At 37.4% G+C, this 27877-nt stretch overlaps 1 protein-coding gene across 1 annotated transcript in view; it reads left to right on the top strand.

Moving 5' to 3' along the window:
* The window catches only part of psmd1 (proteasome 26S subunit, non-ATPase 1), a 101170-nt gene that overhangs the window by 12126 nt on the left and 61167 nt on the right, over positions 1-27877 (top strand). Inside the window, exons 8-16 of the mRNA XM_043702385.1 lie at positions 4325-4391; positions 8562-8699; positions 8783-8871; positions 9644-9722; positions 14123-14296; positions 14968-15079; positions 16317-16513; positions 20251-20346; positions 21752-21816. Coding sequence (XP_043558320.1) covers positions 4325-4391; positions 8562-8699; positions 8783-8871; positions 9644-9722; positions 14123-14296; positions 14968-15079; positions 16317-16513; positions 20251-20346; positions 21752-21816 — 1017 coding nt within the window. The remainder of the gene's footprint in view (positions 1-4324; positions 4392-8561; positions 8700-8782; positions 8872-9643; positions 9723-14122; positions 14297-14967; positions 15080-16316; positions 16514-20250; positions 20347-21751; positions 21817-27877) is intronic.

The raw sequence follows: 27877 nt of genomic DNA, 5'->3' as shown, positions 1-27877 counted from the left end.
ATGCAAGGTATTGCATTTTAGTAAAATAAATAAATTCAGGACTTATACGGCTAATGGTAGGGACCTGGGTGGTCTTACCTAAGACTAGGTTCAGGTACGTAGTTCTTTGAAACTTGCATCACAGGCAGACATGGTGGTTCAGAAGGAGTTTAGCACACTTTCGTTGCTCCAACCATTGAGAATAGGACTGGTACATCATGTTGAGATTGTATGGGATTTTGGTGAAGTCACTTTTGCAATCCTATATCCACTTCTGCTCACCCTACAATTGGAAGGATATTATTAAATTTGAGAGGATTTAGAACAGATTTACCAGGACGTTGCTTGGATTGGAGGTTTTGATTTATAAGGAGAGGCTGGATAGGCTGTGACTTTTGTTTTTATTTTGTTCGAGTGTAGGAGATTGAGGGGTGACCATCAAGAGGTTTATAGAATTATGAGGGGCATAGGGGTCAAGTGAATAGCAACAATCTTTACTCTCGGGTAGGGAAGTTCAAACTGGGAGGCATATTTTTAAGGTGAGAGGTGCAAGTTTTAAAAGGGACCTGAGGGGCAATATTTTCACACAGAGCGTGGTTTTTATATGGAATGATCTGCCAGAGGAAGTGGTAGAGGCAGGTGCAGTTACAACATTTAAAACATGGGCAGGTATACGAATAGGCAATGTTTAGAGGGATATGGGCCAAACTCAGGCAAATGGGATGAGTTTAGTTTGGAAAACATGTTGGCCTAGACAGGTTTGACTGAAGGAAAATCGAAAGAACTGTGGATGCAGTCAATCAGAAACAAAAACAGGAATTGCTGGAAAAGCTCAGTAGGTCTGGCAGCATCTGTGGGTAGAGATCAGAGTTAATATTTCAGGTCCAGTGATCCTACCTCATAACTGAAGTGCTAGGGAAATATCGGTTAATATGCAGGAGGTAGGATGGTGGGGGGGGGACTAAGGAGTAAATGACAGGTAGATATGGAGCCCAAAGAAAGAAAAACACAGGTGGACAGACAAATGAATGGATAACAATCTGGCGCGGAGAATGAATAGCTATTAATGGGGACTGTTAGTGGCTAACAATGTGATAACAAGGCCTAGGATGTCAAGGTTAGGATAAGGTCATGGGAGAGCCAAGCCCTAAAGATGTTGAATTTGATATTGAGTCCAGAGGGCTGCACTGTCCCCAAGCAGAAAGTAAGATACTGTTCTTCCAGCTTGCGTTGAGCTTCTCTGGAGTAGTTCAGCAAGCCAGAGACAGATATTGGTCAGGGAACGAGATGCTGCGTTGAAGTGGCAGGTAACTGAAAGTTTGATCTTTTTTGAAGACAGGGAACACAGGTGTTAAGCTAAGTGGTCACAGTCTGTGCTTTGTTTCCCCAGTACAGAGGACACCACGTTTTGAGCAGTGACTGTAGTAGACTAGATTGTTTTAAGTGCAGCTAAACCGCTGCTTCACCTGGAAGGTGTGTTTGGGCTGTAGGGTATTGAGGGGAGGAAGTAAATGTTTGTAGTGGAAGGTACTGTGGGGGAATGTTGGGAGTGAAGAAAGAGTGGACCAGTCCTTGCAGCAGGCTGACAAGGAAGGGGAGGGGAATATGTGTCTGGTGGTAGCATCTCGCTGGAGGTGGCGGGAATGGTGGCTTGAACATGAGAATGGAGAATTAATAATTAAAAGAAAATGGCTGATGAAATGAACAAATATTTTGCTCTGTCTGCACTACAGAGGATACAAAAAAATTGCAATAACAGTTATAAATGGGGAACTGAAAAGAGTAGAGGAAATTGGTAAAATTGCAATTACCAGGGAAGCAGTACTGACCAAACTCATGGAGCTGTTGCCTGACAAGTCCCAAAGTTCTGACAGTATTTATTCTGGGCTCTCAAAAAAGGTAGCAAATGTCGTAGCGGATGCATTGGAATTAATTTGTTCGATTTTCAAAAGGTTTTATCAGACTGGGACTGGAAAATAGAAAAGATAGCTCTTCTCCTCCGAAAGGGAAGGAGGCAGGATACCGTTGGCCAGTTAGTTGTCGAGGGAAAGGTGTTGGAATCGTTCATGGAGATTATAATTGGACACTTTGAAAAATTTAATGTTATGGCGAAAAGTCAGCATGTTTGTTTTTTGGAAGAGTAATCATGTTTAACAAATTCATTAGAACTTTGAAAGAGGAGCTTACACGGTCGAGAAGGAAGACATCACTGTATTACATGTACATTTCCAGAAGGCATTTGTTAAGGTACCACTCAAGGGTAAAGGGGTGAAATATTAGTATGAATAAAAGATTGGCTGGCCTGCAAGCATAAAACAGTGTGTTCATAAATTGGTCTTTGTTTTTGATTGGCAGGGTGTGATGAGTAGAATCTTGCAGGGTTTTGTGCTTGAACATCAACTTTTTAAAAATTGTATCAGTCACTTAAATAAGGGGATCCACGACATGGTAATAAATATGCAGATATCACAAAGAAAAGCAGAACGTGAAAATGATTTGAATAATGGCATAAAAAGTCGCATATTCAAATTTGTTGATGATGCAAAGTTGAGCAGTATTGTATACTGTGTGGATGACAGCATAAAATTACAAAGGGATATTGATTGACTAAGTGAATGGGCAAAACTGTGGCAGGTGGAGTTCAGTGTAAGCAAGTGTCAGGTTATCCATTTTGTTGTGGACCAGGCCAGACCCCCTCAAAACATTTCAAGAAAATAGCCGGGACCCTAATTTTGCTAGTCGTTTTTGAGCAGGTGTAAAGTGGATATTTCAGGAATGATGCAGCTGGCTCAACCACTTTGTTTTAAACAAAACAGAATTTATTTACAAGATTACCATTACCAAGATTTTACTAAACACAAATAAAAGAGAACAGAATACAGAATAACTTAACCTATCTGAAAACCCAACAGATTATACCAACTTAGTGATGCTTAATTAACTCCCTTGGCAAAATAGATTAGATTAGATTTCCTACAGTGTGGAAACAGGCTCTTCGGCCCAACAAGTCCACACCGACCCTCTGAAGAGCAACCCACCCAGACCCATTCCCCTACATTTACCCCTGACTAATGCACCTAACACCATGGGCAATTTAGTATAGCCAATTCACCTAACCTGCACATCTTGGACAATTGTGAGTAGACATGGGCATACCACCTTAGGAAGGTTATATTGGTCTTGGAAGGAATACCGTGTAGTTTATAAGAATGATATTTGGACTTCAGAGGTTAAGATATTAGGAGAGATTATGCAAATAATCTCAAGTACAAATGGGTGGCACGATGGCTCAGTGATTAGCACTGCTGTCTCACAGTGCCAGGGACCCAGGTTCAATTCCTGCCTCGGGTGACTGTCTGTGTGGAGTTAGCACATTCTCCCTGTGTCTGCGTGGGTTTCCACCAGATGCTCCGGTTTCCTCCCACAAACCAAAGACGTGAATTAGATTCGGGTGAATTGGCCATGCTGAATGCCCCTAGTCGGGTGCATTAGTCAGGGGTTAATGTAGGGAAATGGGTTTAGGTGGGTTACTCTTTGGCCATTGTGGATTCGTTGGGCCAAATGACCTGTTTCCACACTAGGTAATCTAACCTATTGAAAAAAAGTTAGACCTGTTTTCTTTAAAATTTTGAAGGGGTGATCAAATTGAAGTATCAAATATGTAAACAGGAAAAACAGGTTTGATAAAGATAAACTTACTTCCACTTGTTGGGGATCCTAGAACGAGGGAGCATAGCCTAAGAATTAGGTCAGACTAATCAAGAGAGATGTAAGTAAGCTCTTCTATGAACAAAAAGGGTGGTAGATTTTTGGAATTCTTTGCCACAAATAATACTGGATGCTAGATCAATTATTAGTTTTAAACATAAGATTGCTTAACAAAGCATTATCTAAGATATTAAGGGATATGGGCCAAATCAGGTATATGGAGTTAGGCCTCTGATCAGTTACCATCTTATTGAATCGCAGAGCAAACTTGGGACAAATGGCCTACAACTTATCATAATTTGTGTATGTATATCATTTTCCTGTCGATGTCATTTGTAGTTGTATGCTTAACAGTATTTCAAAGCACAATAATGAGTAGTTGTGTTTGTGTTGGCTGAATTAAATGCACATCATTTTCTGTTTCTCCATGTGCGCTTAACTGTGGACATGGGAAACTAATATAGTTGAGAACAGGAATTAAGGGAAAAACAATCAACACGTTGTTAGTTTTGTTTATAGCTGAGCTTTGAAACTAGAATGAAACGAATGAAGGAGAAAAAAAGTTTAAATTTAAAAAGATTTTTCAGTCGTTAATCAGCTGATATTTCTAGTGATCAGTTTTGAATTCTTTCTCTAGTGAAGCTATGGAGACAGATGAGAAATTGGGAAACTCTCCAGTAGCATCCATGAAATCAACAGAATTGGTAAGACAGTAAATGGAACTATTATATTTATCTACCACTTCCACTACCTCTTCCTGTTGTGGGATCTTGCTCTGCCACATGATTCTAGCAAGGAGGATAACTGTCTGAGGTCTCCTGCATTGGCAATTTACAACAGACTATTAAGTGATCTACAATAGCTAAAGGAACCAATGGCATTTTTGTTAATATTCCTTGTCTGAAAGAAAAATGCTTGGTGTTTCGAGATCATTTCACCATTGTTCCAAAGAAACTCTTTTAAAATTAGTTTCTCTTATATTTTTCAGTGAGACGTGCTTGTTTTGTTTTTAAGGAAGCACTGGGATGAAAGGTGATTATTGTACTAATTCTTCCTCTGAGACTAAAACCAAGTTAGTTGTGCTGAGTAATTGTAGAAATCAGTACAGTGTGGAAACAGGCCCTTTGGCCCAACAAGTCCACATCGACTCGCAAAAGAGTATCCCACCCAAACCCATTCTTCTATCCCATTACTCTATATTTACCCTTAACTAACACATCCCTGAACACTGGCAATTTAGCCACCTTACCTGCGCATTTTTGGATTATGGGTGGAAATCTGCGCACCCGGAGGAAACTCATGCAGACATGGGGAGAATGTGCAAACTCCACACAGTCACCTGAGGCTGGAATCGAACCCAGGCCTCTGTTCTGTGAGGCAGCTGTGCTAACCACTGAGCTACCGTGCCACCCATTGTGTTGGAAATTCTTTTGGTCCTTGTCTGTGCCTGCATTCTTTTTCAGAAGTGCCTCATTTACAGCTTTTTGAAATGAAGGCATTCAGATTTGTTGAAGGAAATACTAAGAGGGATGTTGTTGAGATGAAAAGGTTAAAGTCCTGAAGGACAAGAGTCATCTTGTTTATGTCAAGTGTAATGTTGCTGTGGCTTTAAGAGAGATATTATGCCCTTTTTTAAAAGAGAGTTTTAAAAACAGGTGAGGAGCTGTCTATTCAAAGCCAATAAAGTAAACAGCTTGAGAGTCCTTGGGGGTTTTATTCACCTCATACCCCCTAGATACTTCCTCTGATAGTGATGCAAATACCTCAAGAGCTCAACCTACCAATTTTGTTTGAATCAGAATTCACTGACCAGTTAACTTGTATGACCATTTTCTGAAATAAAATGAAAAAGGCTTCTACACCCTTCTCAAACTTTGGTAATGGCTGGATACATTTAAACAGATCCCAACCAGGCTTTTGGCTATAATGGGTTTGCTTTTCAACACTGTCCGCATCACTATTCCTACCTCCTCCTCCTCATTTCTGTCTTCATCTCTGCCATTTTAAGTCAATTTTTCTCTTTCATTGCCAACTTCTGAAGTTCAAAAACTCACTTTCTCCTCTCCTCTCTCTTTCTCCTTTTCTTCTGCGAGGGCTATTCTGTTATTTTTCCTTTGGCTTTTAATCATAATTCAAACTGTTAACATTTCTTTTTCTTTATTTTTGTAATGTTGGGGCTGTTATTCCCTTCTCCTCTTGCCATTGCCTCTAATTCAAGCTGCTTCATTTGCAATTCAGTTTTAGCCATTTCTAATGTCTGTGATTGCGTTCTTGGCAATTGTAAATGCTGAGCTATTGCTGCAATTATCTTCCCTTTCCCTACAGACATAGGCCACTCCATCTTAAGCTTGCTGTACAATATACAAATCCTTGTATTGTTACATTCCATTGTAGGAATACGGTGAAAAGCTTTTACAATATCTGACTTAAGGCAACATCTTAGGTACAAGTATCTGGGTACAACTCTTGGATACAGCAGAGGAATCAAAGTAGTTGCATTACTTAGAGTTAAAAATAGGGCAACATTAAAGGGTTGACATGACAGTAAGGTAGAAAATTTCAAATAGACATTATAATGTAGTAGCTCAACTCAAGACGTCTGCATGTGGTCACGCCAGACTCCAGTCCAACAGCTGTCCCAACTTCACTCCAAGCCCCAGGCCACTCCATACCAGCATTTAGCTGCTCTGAGGTAAGTGCCAGGGCTGCCTCACCAATGCCAGTCTCAGTCTGGGACACAGCCTGCTTGATGCTCTGGGTTTGTTGATCACGTTGTTCTGGGGCTTGTAGCTCACAGTGTACCAGGGCTTGCTGCCTTTGCACTGTTCCAGAACTCGCTGCTCTGGGGACTTGCTGCTGCACTTTTAGTGGGGAGGGGAGAGAAGAATAAATATGTGAGAAAATAAAGGAAAAAGAAAGAAAAAGAGTAGGTAGAGCATAGGAATTCCGACAGGAGCATCCTACTGCTGCTGCCATCTTGCTTACTAATTCCAAACGTTTTGCCTTGGTTACTTTCTGTAAACTGCCCAAAGTGACTTCTCCCACACCTGGGAAATTCTTATCAACTGAAAGAGCAATTATTCTGCAATTCCTTGTTTCAACCAACCAAATACACTCCCTGAGGAAGAAAACACCAACACTCAGTGTGTTTGAGTCCAATAATCCTAAACCCAATGTGGAATTAGAGGTTTTAGTCCCAGCAAGAACCCCAATCTTTTATGCTCTAGACCCAAATCCCCTTCAAATATATCAAGGAGATAGCCTAGACCCTAACCTATATTGTGTTTAAAAGCAAGTGTAAGGTGTTGCATTCCAGATGTACTTCGGTTAGTTAAACTACTAGGCTTTCAACAAAGTATTGGTATAACTTTAACTCTATTGGAAAAGTTTACAGAATAATATATTATTTAAGTACTAAGAAACAACTGTTTCAATATAGTAACATACCATAAACACACTCATGTTAAAGACAAATTCGCTATAATAGATTGTCTCACATGCGATGTTTCTCCAGTCCAGAGGAAAACGCACCAAGAGAAAATTGTGGTAGCGAAACAGGGGTGTGGCTGCTTCATAACCAACTTCAAAACCCCAACAATTACTGAAAAATCCTGGATCTGTGGGAGCCTGACTCCACCTATTTATGCTGGTTCTATTGTTTCAACTTCTAAAAGAAAAGTACCCAAAGGTCTCACAAGCTGTTTACTTTATTGGCTTTGAATCGATAGTTTGGCACCTTTTGTCTTTTAACTTTCCTTGAAAAAGAAACAAGAACAAAATGCATCTCTTAAAGCCATAGTATCACCACACGAATAAAATGAACAACTAATGTAGTTTAGCATACTTTCTGTTGTGCATACATATTTAGTATGAACTTAATTGAGTGTAGAACAATAAAGATACTTTGATCTTACCAAGTGTTTGTTTGGTTTAGATTTGGAAAATGTGAAGAAAAGTTTACAAACAGTGAAATTAGCTACTTCAACTCAAAGAAGTGCTTTTGTTATTTTAGCTTACCCTATTATAGAATAGAGCCAGTCAATTTTCATGAAACACAATTATAAGAGCGACTGCTATCACTAAATCCAGGAAGATGGCCAACTTGAAACAGTTGAGTTCCGTTTGCTTTTTTACCCATGTAAACTCAAGAGGGCAATGAATTTTGAATTGAAAAATGTTTGGAGAATTATGGGCACAGACCAATATGCTATGGCCTTCCTTCGAGAAGAGTTTTACTTTGTTTCCCAGTTTTGGAAGTCCCTAATAAAAACTTCCTATTTTACCAGTGGGTCACTACTTTAAACCAATTTGTGTGCTAGTCTGATTGGAGGTTCAGGAGAAAATGTTGATAATGGAGGATTTAACTTTTTTGTTAACTTCGAATTCTAAAGGAAACTAGGAAAAAATCTTTTTCTCATAAGATCTTGTACTTTGTAAGTGTAAAGTATGGTAGTTACCTCATTATTCATGAGTATATTGTCATTTTAGAAACAAGATCATGGTTCAACCAAGTCTTTTTTTTTTAACGGAGCTAAAATGATATTTGAACCTTCCCACCTGCCCTCATTTTGTATCCAATTGAGGAAATATTTTAGGGCAGGGATATTTTAGTATGTGTGATAGTGTTTTGGTAAGGAGCATGGGGTGTGGAATGAGTTAATAAAAAAGATGGAGCTTTTTATTTGACACTGACTCTGGAGTTTAAAATGACAGATTCTCATAACTTACTTTTTAAAATAAGTTTGTATTTTCAGTAATTTTTTCTTTATTATACATAGTTGGTAAATGTATCAAATGCTGTAGATGGTAGGAAAATTATGTAATTTTAAAAGTCTCTTAAGTGTATTGATGGAGGATTATAATTTATTTTTCAGTCTTCAGAGTCCAAAGCCTTGCAGGATCAAAACACAAAAATGATAAAAATACTAAGTGGCGAAATGTCTATTGAACTACACTTACAGTTTTTAATACGAAACAATAACACAGATCTTATGATATTAAAGAACACAAAGGTAAGGGCCTGCATTTAACTCACTTTAGAATTTTAGTCATCATATTTGTAAGGTAACTTATCACAATTAATCCATTTTTGTAGGATGCTGTCAGAAATTCAGTTTGTCATACAGCAACTGTGATTGCCAATTCTTTCATGCATTGTGGAACAACAAGTGACCAGTTTCTCAGGTAAATGAAAGCAGTATTAATTTATTTGAGTAGGTGAGATTAAACAAAAGATGGTTTTGTATGGACTGATGGCAATTTATCTAAACTAAATCCTCTCCACAGATGATAGTATCGCAATATTCTTAATGCATTGTAGGTACAGCAAGAGAAATGTATTAGATTTTAGAAAACTGGCATGTGATTGTAATTTTGCTTTGGAAGGTACCATGATGAGCATTCAACAGGTTGCCAATTACAGATTGTGAAAATCAGCTCAAATAAAAACTATTCCATGTTTGTTTGTCCTTCGTGTTTTGATTTTGATAACTGCATTGTCACTGTGGGAACTTGCTAGGTCAGAGGTCTTAGTCTTTGCACTATGAAACCAAAAGATACTACAGATGATGGAAATCTTTTTTTAAAAGCATCTAAAATTCTAGTGATACTCAGCAGGCCTGGCAGCATCTGTGGAGAGAAAACAGCAAACATGTCAAGTCTGTTACTTTCTCATTGGAATGATTTTGGAAAGAATTGACTTCAAATACTGCGAATGCCAATAGCTAAGAGTTTACCAAGTGAATAATTGAGCCATGCAGACTAAAACCAACCCAGATTTGGTACCTCTTCTGCTGAGTTGGCTGGTGATAACTGTACCATTCCAGGTACTGCAGTGAGATTCTCCAACTGTGAATTTTGGAGAAGAAATTACAAAATAATGCATAAGTAACGATAACTGAAGATACATTTTATTAGGGAAGCAGTAGTTTCATGCTTGAATTATTTTGTATTTTAGAGAGAATCTTGAATGGCTGGCAAGAGCCACGAATTGGGCTAAGTTTACAGCAACAGCCAGTCTGGGAGTGATCCATAAGGTAACTAATTGAATTCCAATTTGGGGAAGAACAGGAAGTTTAATCTAAAGTGAATGACCCTAATTTTGCTCTGTTAATAGTTAATATTTTAGGTCTATAGCTTTTCATTAGACCTTTTGACTATTTTTTCATTTTATTGAAGTGATTGTGGCTTCAGAAAATGTGGCTTGTCAATGGCTTTGTAAAAGAGAAAATTAATTTCTACTTTTACCAGATCAGTTTTTTATTTGTCTCTTTATACATGTTCTCATGCTTCATTTTGCTTATTTGTCCCTATTTCTTCAAATTCAGTCATTGGTAACAATAACTTATACTGCCGTTAATGTAATTAAGTGCTTCAGTGGGATTCCACAGAGTACTACAAAACAAAGTATGACAGCGAACCATATAAGGAGATATTAAATTGCAAGCATTTGCACTGATGAAGTACAGCAATACCTTACATTGATCCTAGGTTGGCCTATAGTGAGAAATTGAGTGAGCCTATGAATTGTGACATTTAGGGAAAAGAGAAATTATTGGATTGAAGCATGTCAGGTGCAGGGCCTTGTCAGGTTGGATACTGAGAGGTGTTTAACAAGGGTAGAATATTAAGAACAAACAGGAACAACCTCAGTATGAAGAGGCAATGATTTAAGTCTGAGGTTGAAAAGAATTTCTTAACTCAGGATTGTGAGCCTTTGGAAGTGTGCACAGAGATTTGGCACCCCCACCATTGACTAAATTTTACATCATAGTCATAGAGCTGTATAGCATGGAAACAAGCCCTTCAGTCCAACTTGTCCATGCCAACAGATATCTTAAATTAATATAGTCCCATTTGCCAGCATTTGGTCCATATCCCTCTAAACCTTCCTATTCATATACCCATCCAGATGCCTTTTAAATATTGTAATTGTACCAACCTCCACCACTTTCTGTGGCAGCTCATTCTGTACACACCATTCTCTGCGTGAAAATGTTGCCTCTTAGGTCCCTTTAACTCTTTCTCCTTCACCTTAAACCTGAGCTCTCTAATTTTATACTCTGCTGCCCTGGGTAAAAGATTTTAACTATTCATCCTATCTATTCCCCTCAGTTTATAAACTTCTACAAAGTCACCCCCTCAGCCTCTGACACTCCAGGGGAAATAGCCCCAGCCTACCAAGCCTCTCCCTATAGCTCAAACCCTCCAACCCTGGCAATATTCTTGTAAATCTTTTCTGAGCCCTTTCAAGTTTCACAGCATCCTTCTTTTAGCAAGGAGACCAGAATTGACACAGTATTCCAGAAGTGGTCTCACCAATGTCCTGGACAGCTGCAACATGACCTCCTAACTCCTATACCGAATGCACTGACAAGCCTGAGTTGATCAGGTTTTGCACACTCAGGGATATGGGATTGTCCCGAGGCAAAAGATGGAACAATATAATTTTCAATGGTGGCTAACTTCAAAGTGGTATTGTGGTCTGCATTTAGTCCTATTTCTTAGTTCCTACAAAGCAGTACCTTAAACTGCCAGTAAACATTACAAAGGCCATTTATTCTCTTTTATCCTTTGCTTGTATGTGCTGTCTAAACCATGCCTCATTAATGTACGTATTAGCCACCTTCATACATCTTTACTACTTATCGAACTACACGTAATCACTGCCCAACATTATTTTGTTTTAACCTGTGTTTTCTGTTACTTATTATTAGAGATGAATTGTTTTGCTAAGAAAGTACTTGTTTGTGATTTAAATAAAAGTGTGAAGTCTCTTTGATAATTCCGCATCTACATTGATAGCAAATATCATCGCGAATGTTTATTATTTGAATGCTTTTGTGAACTGCGTTGGTGCAACTGTTAACATGAAAGAAGATACATGTATATCACTGTCATGCCATACTGATGAATGGAAGCTCCATTTCATAACTTGCAAGGATGAAAAGTTCTACCCTGCCAACCTTTTAGGCTAATTATTGGTATTCCTCTCCCCCTTTAATCTTCCATTTTCATACCACATGAAGTTTTGTGTCAATTTGGAAGAATTTTATGTTTGTGTTTTTCTTTTGGGGAAGGGGAAACTGCAGAGATGTTCAAATACCAATTGCGCTATTGAATTTGATGGATTATCATTTTAATGGAAATTGTCATCTTCAAGTGGCAAGTGGTAGATGCTTTACAACATTTTAAGCTACTTTAAATTTTGGCAAGTACTTTGTATTGGGTTAATTTGAATGTTTTAAGCTAAATTGTAAATCACAGTTGTCTGTAAATATATTATCCCTACATTTGGCCAATTTCATTAGGTATTGATTAATGATTCATTAATATGTTTGACTAGACCCTACATTATTTTTTTCTCTCATAAATTTGTGAAAACAGTATATTATTATGATATTTCTGTCTCTCCTAAAAACAGGTGTACCAAATTTAGGTGTACCTAAAAATGTCCAAATGCTGAAATCTCTCTTTTATAGTTATAACTTCTCATCCTTGGCAATATGCTTAAGGACTTGTATTGAACTTCTTCCATTGTTTCTACGTGGCAAAATTTCCATACAGCATTTCAACTGTGGCCTAATTAAAGTCTTGTGCAAGTTCAACATGACGTTTTTACTTTTTACCTTGTTAATACAAGATTGAAGTTTCATTTATCTTTGTCATGGACTTAACCATTTGCGTTATCATATTTTAATTGCCTATGTATATATTTATGTAGGACCCACTATTCCATCTTAATCATGTCATGCAATATCAGTTTATCGAATATTCCACTGGAATCCCATCTATTCCTGCAGCTTTTCCTTTCGTCATGTGTCTAATGACAGCTTCAACTTCTGTCACACTAGTGGGGAGTCCAAGATCATAATTGTGGAGTTGCAGGATTTCCTAAAACAGTTTTCAGTTGTATTAGAGTTCAGGAATTCTTTGAAGTGTTCTTGAAGTATTTGGAAGCTGATATTTTCTCTATCTCTCAAAAGGGTTCTATCCTTATTCTGCATTTGAGGCCAAGGGTAATGAGTGCACGTTGCCTTGGTGGCACTGAGAAAACCCTGGGTATCGTGCTTATCAGCAAGGAGTTGCAACTTTCTCACTTCACCATTTGTGCTTGATTGTCCTAATTCTTCTTTGTATTCGCATCTTTGCTGAGTTCTCTTTGTCTTGATGGGCAATGTTGTTCTGCTAGGCATGGAGAGGTTTTCTCTTTAGGGTGTAGGTTTGCTCGCTGAGCTGTAGGTTTGATATCCAGTCGTTTCATTACCTGGCTAGGTAACAACATCAGTGGCGACCTCCAGGTGAAGCGAAGCTGTTGTCTCCTGCTTTCTATTTATATGTTTGTCCTGGATGGGGTTCCTGGGTTTGTGGTGATGTCATTTCCTGTTCGTTTTTTGAGGGGTTGATAGATGGTATCTCGATCTGTGTGTTTGTTTATGGCGTTGTGGTTGGAGTGCCAGGCCTCTGGGAATTCTCTGGCATGTCTTTGGTTAGCCTGTCCCAGGATAGATGTGTTGTCCCAGTCGAAACGGTGGTTTTTTCCTCCGTGTGTAGGGCTACGAGGGAGAGAGAGTCGTGTCTTTTTGTGGCTAAGACCCCTCGGAATCCTAGTTGCACACAAACCCACCAACGCTCTCAAACAAAAACTAACAAGCTTAAAAGACCCAGTACAACCCATGGACAAAACCACCGTCGTCTACAAAATTCCATGCAAGGACTGCCACAAACACTACGTAGGTCAAACAGGAAGAAAGTTAGCCACCAGGATATATGAACACCAGCTAGCCACAAAAAGACACAACCCTCTCTCCCTCATAGCCCTACAACGGAGGGAAAAAAAACACCATTTCGACTGTAGTATCAAGGGTGGAGTAGAAGCTGCCTTTGGACTCATCTAGGGTTGAAACATAGGTGCTTACAGCTGTTGCCTGCTGGTTCTTGGCAAGTTGTAGACTGAGAGTTGTGTGGCAATCATTAATATCAACAGGGAGCTCAGAATCAGTTGACTGATTGCTTGATTAACAGAGAAATCCTTCCTCACATGGAACATTTCCCTTACATGGAAAGCTACTTCTCTTCTCAGTCTGACGTTGATGCAGAGACTCAACATCGAATATAACTATTTCCACCACCTGGAAACACCTGTCATAATTGTGGTCAGAGATGTGGCTCTAGAATCAGGTTCATTAGCCAAGCAAGGACTGTCAGAACCCATGACCAGTAACATCGAATTGCCTAGTGGACAATTTCATCCTTTAGTGAGTGATTCCTTGCAGTGATTTAAATATTATTTTTCATGTATTTAATTAAGCTACTGCTTTTGATATTCTTGGAATGATTTGCTTTGAATTAATTAATAAAAATACACCATGTATTCTGTTCATCTCTGGTATTATTTCCCTGAAGTTTATATTATGGAATTCTGGTTCTTTTCCAGGGTCATGAAAAGGAGGCCTTGCAGCTAATGGCAACATATTTACCCAAGGACTCCTCACCTGGTTCAGCTTATCAGGAGGGAGGAGGTCTGTATGCACTTGGTCTCATCCATGCAAATCATGGTGGTGATATCATAGAATACTTGCTGAACCAGCTAAAGAATGCTAGCAATGATGTAAGTGATGAATGCATTAAAAAATTGTCTTATACACTATAAAAGCTCTTAAAATCAGAATTCTAACTGACACAATCTGCACAAAGTTGCAGAAACTTTGTACAGTGATCATCGCTAGACTTAAGTGCACTGTATCAGATGTGGGTAAATAACATGGTTTAGGCAAACAACAGTGTATGTAATTCACGATCTTTTGTGTTGCTACTGCAAGTTGAGAAAATTATTCTTATTGTCTGCATATAGTTGCAGATGAATCTTTAATCTTATGAAAGGTCAGCTTCAATTTCCCACAGCAGAGAATATGAATTAATATTTCTAAATTGCTGTGCCATATTGGTCTAACCTCAGAAAACTTAATTTTTTGATTTTCACTTAAGACATGAGCCTGTCCTTCAAAGAAACTGCATTTTCAGCATTGACTTTATTATTTTAAATGACCTGTTGACATAAGTTTGAGCTTTCGGAAATCTGCTCCTTTGAGAGGTGAAGCCTGACTCCTCTTCTAATGAAGGAGCAACTCTACAGAAGCTTGTGATTTCAAATAAATCTATTGGACTATAACCTGGTGTTGCGTGATTTCTCATCTAAATAATATCAGCTCATTTAATTTTACTTGCCTGTTTTTCATATCAATCAAATCTCTTCAACAATTTTTTTTCGGTCACATGTAGATTGTGCGTCATGGAGGGTGCCTTGGTCTTGGTTTGGCTGCACTTGGCACTGCGCGACAAGATGTCTATGACCTGCTCAAAACAAACCTGTACCAAGATGATGCTGTTACTGGTATGGAAGCGAGAAATCTTATACTTAAAAAAAAAGGTCAAAAATTATGTAGCATGCTCAGAATACTGTTGTATTGCTAAATATCTTTTGGTTTCCAGTCCTTTGAATCTGAATTCCTTTTCCTCCACTTTCATCTGTCTACTCCTGAAATAATTTTAAAAAAATCAATTTAGCAGCTGTTGTCATAAAGAATGGATTAGTACACATGCACACTAGTGCATAGTAATATGCTGGTTGTTGCTCAGCTGTATCACACCCAGGTTGGCGTCTCAGGGATACAAATGTAATGGAAGGGGGTCTTGGGATACAATGGTAGGGTCCCTTCCTCTGAGTAGGAGACCCACTTTCCGTCCCAAGGTGTGTCATGTCATGTCTGAATAGGTTGCTTAGAAGATATTTTCAAATGTATTAGATGTATACTTGAAGATTTATTCAGATTGCAGGTCTGCTTAATTTTTGTTGTAACTTAAGCACTTTGAGATAATTTGTATTTGATTACAAATACTAGCTTACTTTGTAAGCAGATTACAAGTCTAATGGTAATGTACAACTTGTTATCTTGATAGTGTAGATCAACTTGGTAGTGTAGCATCTGAATTATTTGAAATCAGAACAAGCGATTTGTATAGCACATTAGAATTCGATGCATACTGCACACATAATGGTGTTAACTGGATTTCGCTAGGCATTCATCTCAGTGTGAAATCATTAAATTAATGGTTTACCTGTTTCCCAATGAACTAAAAAGATAACCACTGACTGCTTTCCTTCTAACACTTATCTAAAGTGGCAGTGACATATATTAGTCAGAATATACATATCTAGCTACATACATATCTAGTTAATGGTCTTATTGGTCTCAAAATATAGTTATTCACTTAATTTCTAACATAATGGAAAAATACATCTTGCCAAAAATGTTTTACTGTCTCTGTGAATGCCCTAAGGCAGCAGGGTAGAGAGATGCGGGCAGTAATCCATTTTACAAAGACGGCTACTTTTTGTATGAAAGAGAGACGTGATACAGCTTTCTGTTCCTTACAATGTGTAAAGCAGACTTGAGTTGAAAAACATGTGCTCTGCAAATTAATTTTAGAACAGCTGGTCAGTCATTGTTGGGTGGACTTAAGACAAACTAATTCACCTGACAAGGGACAAAAAGATGTTTTCTTTTTTTTATTAGAGTAGCAATTTTTCTGTCCTGATGTAATTGTGTTGATTTTCCTGTCCTCTTCAGGTGAAGCAGCTGGTCTAGCACTGGGGCTTGTCATGCTAGGATCAAAGTCAGCCCAAGCAATTGAAGATATGGTGGGTTATGCACAGGAAACTCAGCATGAAAAGATTCTTCGTGGCTTGGCTGTAGGCATTGCTATGGTCATGTATGGCAGAATGGAGGAAGCAGATGCCTTAATTGAGAGTCTCTGTAGAGATAAGGTACGAGTAAATTGATGCATTTTTCCAAAGTGCTTTTCACTTTTTTTTATTGTGAAGTGAGCTGCATTACAGCACTTATAAAAATTTTTATATTTCAACTTTTTAAATGTATGTTAGTATTTCTGGAAGAGCACAATTTACAGTCATCACGTGTGTGCTTTTGTTTGAGACCATTAGTTTATGGTAGGTAGTGGTAACTATTACTCATAAGCACTTTTTATTTTCTTTTGTGTTGTCATTAAATCAAGCATTTTCTCCAAGTATTAAGAGGAGTGATTAATTTTCCTTTTAAATAATTGCTGATAAGAATAATTAAAACCTAAGCAGTAATGGCAAAAGCCAATTTGATGCATTCAATCGATTTCTCCCAAAGACTGTATTCCAGCTAGTCCATCATTAATAATACTCCAAACATTAAGTCTCTCAAGGAAGGTTCTTTGTAAATGCATTTTCGGGGCCAAAGCTCATCAGATTAAAAAACACCCAGACTCATAATCCATTTAATTGCTCCATAGTGTTATACATTCTCCAGTTGTAAAGTTAATTAATGACAAGTATGGTTTGGAAATAATTTTTGTGGAAGCCATATGTTGTAGATACATTAGTTGAAATCTACAAAAGGTATTCAGTCCTCGAAACTAGCTTGTCCAGAAGATGTGAGCCTAAGAGGGAATTCAAATACGAGGAAAATGTTGGTTACCGGAAGTAGATAGCTGAAAATATGTTGCTGGAAAAGCACAGCAGAAACAAACATGGGAAGCAGTAGAAACAAATGCTGACATCAAATAGAGTCAGATGGCAGAATTGAAAGCACTGTATCTGAATGCATACCAGGATTCACAGTAAGATATGTAAGTTGATGGCCCATGTAAAACTAAATGGGTATGGTATATTTGGAACAATGGAGACATTGCTGCAGCAGAGCCAAGGCTGGGGTTATGACATTTAGGCAGCACGGGCAATAAAAGGAGAAAGAGTGGTAATGTTAATAAGGGCTGAGGTCAGCACAGTAGCAAGACAGGATTTTAGATCAGATGAATAAAACGTAGGAATTAGATATAACTAATAAACAGTAAAGGGCAGCAAACATTTGGTGCAGCTGTTTAAAGGCCATCAAACACTGGGATAATATAGGTCACAGTTTAAATTAGGAAATTAGTTGTGCATGTACAAGGGTATTGTCGTAATCATGGATAACTACAGTATATATACAGATTGGGTAAATCTAATGAGTACCAATGCTGTGAAGACAAATTTCTGCAATGTGCACAAGATGGTTTGTTCACAGCATATGTTGAAGAACCAGTGAGGGAAAAGGCCATTTTAGATTATTATATTAAGGTTTTATATAATAAAAAGAGGTTAGTTAACAATCTTGTTGAAAACACAGTTTTAGGAAGGCTAGTCCTAAAATTAGTATTTCCCATTAAATTTGAAGCAATATAGTTAATTCTGAAGCCAGAGTCATCTTAGTTTCTTTCATTTGGATTTATACAGGGCATGTTGATTATCGTGGATTGGGAAACTATGTTAAAAAGTATGTTTATAGACAGGCAATGATTACTACATACATTCCTTTAAGAGGTAAACATATCAGTCAACCATGTTAAACAAAGATAGTTAAAGATTGTCGTTGCTCCACGACTTTTAAAGTTGCTGGAAAAAAAAGTAATCCTGATAATTGGGCACATTTTCCAATTCAGAAACTGGACCAAGAACCTCATGAAGCAATGCAGAATAGAACATGAATATAAACTTGAAAAACATTATTAATGTTTGCATTACTAATCAGGGAGAATACACTCAGAGGGCATACTGGAGGGCTCCATTCACTGAGGAAATATGGTTGGAGCTCAGAAATAAAATGGGTGAATCAGTCTCCATCGGATCATGCATTAGGCCCCCCAGCAGCCACATTGAGAGACATTGAGGAGCAAATATGTAGGCAGATTATGGAAAGATGCAATGTATACAGAGGAACCTCAATCATCCAAACAATTACGGGCAAGGAGTATTTTGTTTGGATAACACAGTTTAGCCAAGCATCGGAACCTTGCGATCTTGTCCAGGTAATCCGAAATTTGGATAATTGAGGTTCCTCTCTATGTAACTTGGATGAAAATGTAGATGGGTTGGTTAGTAAGATACGAAAATCAGTGGACTTGTGGATAGTGATGGTTGTCAAAGGATACATTGGGATGCGGACCAGTTGCACATATGGGCAGAGAAATGGCAAATGGAATTTAATCTGGGTAAGTTTGAGGTGCTGCACTTTGGGAGATCAAATGTTAAGGAAAAGTATACAGTTAGTGGCAGGACCTGAACAGCATTGATGTATTGAGCAATCATGGGTTTCAAGTCCATAGCTCCCTGAAAGTGACCATGTAAGTAGATAAGATAGTAAAGAGTGCTTGGCTTTATTGCTCATGGATTTGAGTACAAGAGTCAGGATGCCATGTTGCACCTTTATCAGACTTTGGTTAGGCCACATTTTGGGTATTGTGTTCAATTCTGGTTGTTAAGTTACTGGAAGGATGTGAAGGCTTTGGAGAGGCTGCAGAAGAGGTTTGACAGGATACTATCTGGATTAGAGTGTATGAGCTTTCAGGAGAAGCTAGAAAAACTCAGACTGTTTTCTCTGGAGTGGCAGACACTGAAGGAAAACCTGACAGAAGTCTATAAAATTGAGATGCATAGATACGGTTGATGGTCAGAATCTTTTTTCCCCAGAGTTGAAATGTCTAAAACTAGGAAGCATGCATTTAAGGTGAGAGGGGACAAGTTGAAAGGAGATGTGTGGGGCAGGTTTCTTTACACAGAGTGGTAGAAGTCTGGAACATGCTACCAGGGATGTTGGTGAAGGCAGATACAATGGAGGTATTTAAAGAACTTTTAGATAAGTACATGAATATGCAAGGAATAGAGGAATAAGGACTAAGGGCAGGCAGAAGGGATTAGTTTAACTTGGCCACATGTTCGACATAACGTTGCAGGCAGAAGAACCTGTTCCTGTGTTGAACTGTTCTATGTTCTATTAAAAACAACTGTCAAAGCTTCCATAAGTGTGTAAAAGGAAAAGATTAATCATGACAAATGAGGATCCTTAACAAATGGAAAGGACAGTTGATAGTATGAAATAGGGAATTAACAAAGAAGATTAAGTTTTGAAGAATGGTGATCCCATTCCACCTTAATATTTTTTTCAGGGTTAGCCAGGGTAGATGTCGAAAAGATGTTCTAGAATCAGGGATTGCAGTCTCAGAATAGGGGACAAGCCAATTTAAGACTGAGCTGGTGAATCTTTGGAAGTCTCGATCTCGGGGACTGTGGAAAACTCATTAATTGAATATTGAGATTGACTTCTAATACTAACAGCATCAAGAAATATGGGGGCAGCATTGGAAAATGGCATGGAAATGAATGATCTGTCATGGCCTAGAATTATGGAGGAGGCTCAAGGTGCTGAATAGCCTGCTTCCATATTTCTAATAACAGGTCAGCTGCTTAGAACAAAGGAAGTTTAATTCAGTGATTCCATATTGCACTTGCTTGTGGAAAAAAACTCAGAAAAATTGCAGATGGCTACAAGAATGGGAAATGCTTCAGAAGGTCGAGAGGTTACTAATTTCCAAGAAGAGTTTAGTCTTACAATTTCTGTTCAGACACTGTTATATACATACACATTTTACTTTTATTACATGCTTAATGTATTTTCCGGGCACTTGTGATCTGTACAGGACCCCATTCTCAGACGTTCTGGAATGTACACTGTTGCAATGGCGTATTGTGGATCTGGGAATAACAAAGCGATCAGAAGACTGCTGCATGTTGCTGTAAGAAAAAAATAGTAAAAAAAAAAATTAAGTTTTAAAAAAAAATTGGTTTAATACATTATTTTCTTTTACTATCTGGATGATTGTTGTTTTTCATATTTGCCCCTCTTAAAAATGCTGACTTATTAGAATCTGATTGCAAGGGAACCGACACCTTATAATTGACCATGCTCCACTTGTAAGTCTAGACAGATGAACAGTTAAAAGGAAGAAATAATTTACATTTCAGTAGTGCCTTTCATGGTTTAAAGACTGAATTACAGCTAATGAATACCTTTCAAGTGCAGTCATTGTTGTAATACAGCCTGTTATCCCACAGCAAGATCCCACAATCAGCAATGAAATATTGTCCAGATAATCTATTACCTGAGATGTTAAGTATCGGTTAGAGTACTGGGGGAATTACCCAACTATTAAAAATACTTAGATATGATCTCTTATATCCATCTGAAGGACAGAGTTATTTCATACCTGAAATATAGCATCTCAATATGCGCAGCCTTGCTTGAAATCTGCACGGAGTACACAACATTGACACCAAACTCAATCATAGCGCTTTCCAACAGAAGACACTAATGAGAACTGGACACAGTTTTCAGTGGTTCATTGTGGGCTACCTATACTCAGTGTTTGGTAGAGTTAATTTCTATTGATCATTTATGAAGCAACTTGACCTTTATTATAATAACCTATATTAGTGTGCTTTGCTATTTAATGTGCTCAGAGAGGAACTGCTTAAACCAATAGAGTCTTTACAAGAAGAAAACAATTGATCTTCTAGCAAAAATGCCTTGAATTTTAATTAATACATTCAATTGTGTTCATTTAGTTCATCTGATGCATATGCGCAATGGCAAAATCAGAAACTGTGGAAAGTGGAAGTTATGCAATATGCATTAAAACTCAAAATTCACAAATATAATTTTTCCCTGAAATACTTAAATTCATTATATATTAAGGTGAAGCTAGTTTTTCAGTCAACATAAATCAGGATAAAATAAGATTTCTAGGTCTCCAGTCAGGTATTCTTCTTGCTGAACAATCCCCATTTCTTATTTTCATGACAATATGTTCACATAACACTTTGCTTGCAATACATGTAATTACAACCAGATATTCTACAGTTTGGGACAATTGCATCTGTTAAATGTGGATTATGTGGCATCTGTCTAAATTTTGACATTCAGAGAAGTTACCACCAGAATTTGGGGGATGAGCTTCCATTTATACATTTTGTTTTCAGATCCTTAGGATATCTACAAATATTTGAGTCAATTAATTATTTTTGTGCACAATAGTTGTGTAGAAGACGTACATTTCAATTTCAGATAATATTTTCTTGAAAATTAGGCTTGATATTGCTAAAGACCTGTTTCAGATTAAAGATTTTTCTTTGCTATTTTAGGTGAGTGATGTCAATGATGATGTCAGACGTGCTGCAGTTGAGTCACTTGGTTTTATCTTATTCAGGTATAGTTTTCTGTTCAATTATTTAGGTACTGAATATTTTGGTTTAAAATGACAACTTAAGTGCTAGCTTATACATTGCCTGGTCCACAGTTATTTCTTCTTTTCCCACATGGTGGTGATATTGTTGCTGTGTTTTGGACTAGAGGAACATTTATCCTCTTTTATACTAAATTGGTAGAAAAAAAGTCCCTATGTGCTGATGAGTGAAGATGCTTTCATATGTTCATAGTGAAATTCCATTTTGGTGTGTTCACCTTTCTATTTCGCTTCCCAGACATTTTTTTGTCCTAGACTACTTCATTATACTTTGTTATCATTAGCTTGAAAGAAAGAAAGAAAGAAATTTTGAATAAGTGAAAACATCCTGTTACGTAGCTTTTTTTTTTATTGCTAAGACAAAAATGTTTTCTGTCTTCCCTATTGGATAATATGTAGTTAAAGGTGATGTTTTCCATTTGCTAAATCTTGTCATGTAATCTTCTGAGTACCTTTTTTAATCCTTTTGCAATGCTCCTATTCTAGCTCCAAAATTAGTGAAGACCCTTGTCATCCTTGAAAGCTTTTAGCAGGTTGCTGCTGCACTCATTGTCAGTTTAATTGTAATCTGTGTGTTTTGAAGTGTCAGCACCCAAAATGCTGGTCTGGGTAAAGTAGTGAGGTCAGCAAGTTTGGGCTCAGTTTTGTGATATTTCTCTTTTTGTTAATGAGAAAATTGTTCAATTTTTGAGGTAGTTTGTATAGTGAAGAACAGAATGCATCCAGTATCAGAGTAAGGTTTTTCTTTTTATTCTTTTCGTTAACAATACCATTAGCTTTTATATTTTTTTGGTATGCTGCACAAACCTTACTCTGATACTGACATACATTACACAAGAAGAACAGGAATGAAACAATCATTTGCTTTACCAAGGCTGACGCAGGCATGAATGTTTAGACATCTCAATTTGAGATTTTTTTATCTACCAGAGGATATGTGAGAATTTCTTCCAGAAGATCTATTATGAGAGGGGTTGTACAGTCCCCAGGGCTCTCACAGACTTTTATTTATTTGTTTTTTGAGAGATTTAATAGTCCCTCCAGAATCAAAATTTAGGCTATCCAGCAGCCGTATTTCTGAAATGTTCCACTGCCTGGTTAAAGACTCAAATTCTGATCTTGCATATGGCTAAATCCTGAATAAAGAACTGTGGATGCTGGAAACCTAAAGCGCACACAGAAAGTGCTGGAGAAACTGAGAAGGTCTGACAGCATCCGTCACTACGAAGGGTCACTGGACTTGGAATGTTAACTATGTTTCACTCTTGATGGATGCTGCCAGACCTCCTCAGTTTTTCCAATGCTTTCTTCTTGCCATCGGCCATGCTTTGGAGTGTGTTTCCATTAATCTTCCTTGTGTCATATGGAGAGGGAAGACGTATTGGTGAGGGTCAAGGGAAGCGTTGTTGCATCCCACTTGAGTGCACCTCCCCGATGATTTGAACAAAGCCCATTTAGGAGAGGTGTTTTACATCATTATAAACATGCAAATATATACAAGTGTTTACTGTTCAAGGCATTCACTGACTTGTTGTCCAAAATGTCAACTTATTGTAAATACAACTTGACATTTATACGTTGACATTTGCCCTGTGAAGTGATAAGTTTGGTATGATGTGGAATTGTTGGAGGTGGTCAGGATTGTTATAATCCCAATTTGATATTAAAACTAGTTGCTAAATAGTAAATTGTAAAGTACTAAAAACAACTGCTAGACTTCTAAAGTTTTTAAAATTCTTTCTGGATAAAGTTGATTTTAGCTCTTTTACTAATGAATGCCCATGACTGCATGTTTATTCTCGAAACAAAAATAATTACAGGCTCAATTTGATTTAGGAAATGTTAACTTTAATTAGCATGTTTTGAATTTACATAAAATTATGGCTAACCTCCTAAGTTCATTGGGTAATGAATTTTTACATGCAAGCTGAATGCAAGGTTTTCTGTGTTAAATAACAACAATTGCATTTCACTTCTGGTTAACTATAATTTATGAAGAAAGGAACCTTTCGATGATCCTATCTCTTTAAATTTTGGTTATGCTAGCCGCCTTGGATTCAAAACTGAGTTATGAGCTGTAATAATTTATTTAGTGATGGTTTACATTCCTGTCTGCCTGAATTCCCTTCGAGGGTATAGAGATGGCGTCTGATCTGATTTGTTATTGTATAGTCCAGCCATAACTCTCGACCACCTGAATACCAAATAATAACTGTCCAAGTGTTCTAGGGGAGGTGCCAGTTGATTTAGTCTTCAATCAGTTTTTGAGTGTAGAGAATTAAAGCTGAAATTAGGTGGCACAGTGGCTAAGTAGTTAGCACTGCTGCTTCACAGCATCAAGGACTCCGGTTCGATTCCAGCCTTGGATGACTGTGTGTGTGTGTGTGTGGAGTTTGCACATTCTCCATGTATGCATGTGTTTCCTCCGAGTGCTCCAGTTGCCTTCCACAGACCAAAGGTGTGCATAGGTTGATTGACAATGCTAAATTACCCATAATGTCTAGGTATGTGCAGGCTAGATGAATTAACCATGGAAAATGCACGGTTCCAAGTATAGATAGGGGAGAGTCTGGATAGGATGTTCTTCGGGGAGTGGGGGGGGGGGTGCAGTGTGACTCGATGGGCCAAATAGCCTGCTTTCACATTGTAGGGATTCTAAAATTCTGAAAAAAAATCATATACTCTATCCTCACAAGTTTCTATGTTACTGAAGGATTTTGAGATTTTTATTTGCAATTCAATGTTTAATGTTGGATCTCCTACCTCACTCAGAAAAATATAAAATCATCCAGTGCATTATTCCAGCTTCGATTGGGCAAGTTCTGAGAGAGTGTTAAGTTCTTTTTCCCTGAGGTCCTTACACACTTTATGTAACTGCAACATGCCAACTTCTGTGAACAACAACCAACTTTTATTAAGCACAGTACAATACAAGCTTTGGAGAAACCGTGAACACTCCTTGCCATGCTTGCAAGTCGTGTCCAGGGTGTCTCTGAACAAAGGAAAAAGTCCTTCTTTTGTACAGAATTTTTACATCGTAGTTAGTAATGCCCACAAACACAGTCACTACCTCACAAACACATGCCACTCAAGATACAATGCAATGACCACCTTACCTCCAGAAACAATGTACTGCAAATCATCCTTTAATGGCCAGATCTGGTGTGAATTGTATTTTTTTTAAACTACAGGAGTAGTCAGAATTTCAGTTGCAACGTTCCAACTGACTTTTGAATAAGTGGTGATGATGCAGATCATCCCTGAAATGGCAAGAGATGGGAATGTAAACCTCCCACCTTCCACCTTTAAGACAAAGACATACCACTCTACCCTCGGCATTCAATTTCTTGCAGGTCAGCAGAGCACATTAACTCTTAATATCATGAACGATCAAAGAAGATATTTGTGAGATTTGAATTTTATAAAAATCTAAGACAAATAGTTTTTAGTAGTTCAATTGTTTTACATTTATTGTGGTATCTCCATAAAGCTGGAGTACTCTAGGGACCTAACAATATGGATAGTTTTGTTTTGCTTTATCTGTGCTTTTGAAACTTACGGTTTTGACCAAAAGGATTTGCTTACAAAGCTGAATCATCTTAAAGGTGATGAACATTTCCGTCTTTAAAATGGAAAAAGAAGAATCAGTTTCCAGGCCTCAAGTTTTATGTTAGCTTATTTCGATCATTAGTTTAAATTACCTTCTGCAAAGATCCATATTTGGTATTAAGTGTATGTAATGGAACAGGTTTTACATTTTTTAGAATCTCTTTGGCTTGGTCGTGTTTAATTCTTCTTTTTTAGGAACTAAACAGATGTTTTACAAACTCAGTTTTTACTGGTATTTTACAGTATTCCTTGTCTGATGAAGTTCAATTTAAGCCCACCATCATCTATCTACTTTTGTCTTAATCATAATCAAATACTTATTTCTGAATGTTTTTTGATCCATTGGGTGAGAGTCTACTCAATGGTGTTTACTGTTTGGTAATATAGGGGATAATAGCATGCTTTCACACATGAAGGATAAATGGTGTACCTGAAAATTACTTTCTGTAACTTAAAAGTTGACACCAAATGATTAAGAGCCTAGCCATGTTGCAAAATTTGTTTATCATAAAAAATGTGTTTTAATTTATGGCATGAGGAAGACATCATGAAATCATTAATGAACAGTTGTGTAATAATATGTTGGAGAATCTTTTTGCTTCGCCACAGTGTAATGGATGCCTTTTTAGTTTTCATATTCCTGATGTCCACCTCGCTCTATCTGTTTTCAAGAGATTGGGCAATTCAGCAAGGCAAATTGGAAATCTGAGGAGTAGTGATTATGCCTTTTCTATTCCCTCGTTTTGCCCTCTGGAACACTTTGTTCCTCTGGCTCTTTTGCATGTTCCCAACAATCAAAGCCTCCTTGTCTTCAGATTCCTAAGACCTATTTGGAATTTTGTCTCCCTACTATTTCCTTTAGCGGTTTTAAAGACAAGCTTTTGGTCACCCTTCCAGTATAATCTTAGACTCAGCATTTTTTTTTTTATTAAACCATTCTGAATTACTTTGAGATGCTTTTTCTTTTTTTTTGCCTTGCAAAGAAGAGGATTGGCTTAGGTTTCAGGAGAAGGTTGCTATCTGGCCAACTTCTATGAAGGACATGTCCAATATAAAGTTTTTCTAAAATGCAGGCAAAATAAAATTGTATCTCAAAAATAAAGTCTTTATCTGCAAAAAAAACTGCATGGAAATTATGACTAACAAAGCCTCACTGTGTTACATGATGGTAATGTACAAGATGTGTTAGTTTTCTCACAACTAAACTCTGAATGAAGCATTTTTTTCACCTCACTTCTGAAAGGACTACTGTTCACGTTATGAACCTGGCACACAGGGATATTGAAAAGTATGAAAGACATTTAAAATAAATAGGCTGCTTCTATAATATTCCTATTGAAATGCACTTAATAAATTTGAAAGCTGGCCAAAAAGAAATTGTTCATAATTTAAATAACAATATTACAACAACAATTTAAATGAGGGTGCAACTTCATATTGCAACACTATGTATTGGTTTCCTTTTCTACTCAATAAAGGTCTACTTTGGAATGTGATGGATAAAATTGCAAGACCCAACACTTGCTGGGTGATAAAGTGGCATTCAGAGATATTTGGAATGGGAAGCTTTCCAAGGGATCTATTATTAGAAACCAGAACAATATAATGTAAATGATTCGGGAGTTTTGAGTTTGTACATTTGAACTGAAATAAATGGCCACCTCACAAAGAGATATATGTATATAATACCTGATGAAAGGAGAAAGCAGAATAATTTTTATAAAACATGATTACCAGTACAGGAATCTGACAGACCTGTTGCTATTGATTAGTGAATGGAAAAAGCCGGGGTAATTCCTGTTAATCATTACCAACTAACAAATATTTGTGGACATAAGATTGGAGGTTGCTTTGAAGTTGTTTATTGTTGAATTGCTTGTCATACGTGAGGAATGTTCAATTAGATTATAATAGCCACTGGCCGAAATGGAATAATAACTCAATGTAAAAGGGCCATGACGTCTGAAATTAATCGTAATATTAGAACCTAACCACCTTGTTACTATACAATCGCTAATCTATTCAAGGGATTACTTATAAAACTTTCATTAAACTTTAAGTGTAAAACAAAGTATAATTAAGGTTTCCTTGGTAAATTTATTTTCAAACTGCATTGCTTCTGCATATGGAGTATTATTTTAAACGAATAACACAATCTTTGAAGGTACTGTAAGCCATTTGTTGTTTATAAGGTGAAATTAGATGTGACAGGATATCCAATATTGAATTCAATGGTAATAGATCTGTACTGGTCAAGAAGGCATATAATGATTATCTCTGTTTACAGAAAAATATCCTGACAAATGATTTGCCTCTTGTTAATTGTAATGCCTGCATGCCACACTCCTTTTTTTGGAAAAGTCAATTTCCAAGGATTTTCCTTACTGACTCATGGATTGTAATGCTCTTTGATGCA

Source organism: Chiloscyllium plagiosum, chromosome 13 (assembly GCF_004010195.1).
Source record: "Chiloscyllium plagiosum isolate BGI_BamShark_2017 chromosome 13, ASM401019v2, whole genome shotgun sequence".
Lineage (NCBI taxonomy): Eukaryota > Metazoa > Chordata > Chondrichthyes > Orectolobiformes > Hemiscylliidae > Chiloscyllium > Chiloscyllium plagiosum.
This window is presented reverse-complemented; position numbering and strand designations above follow the sequence as displayed.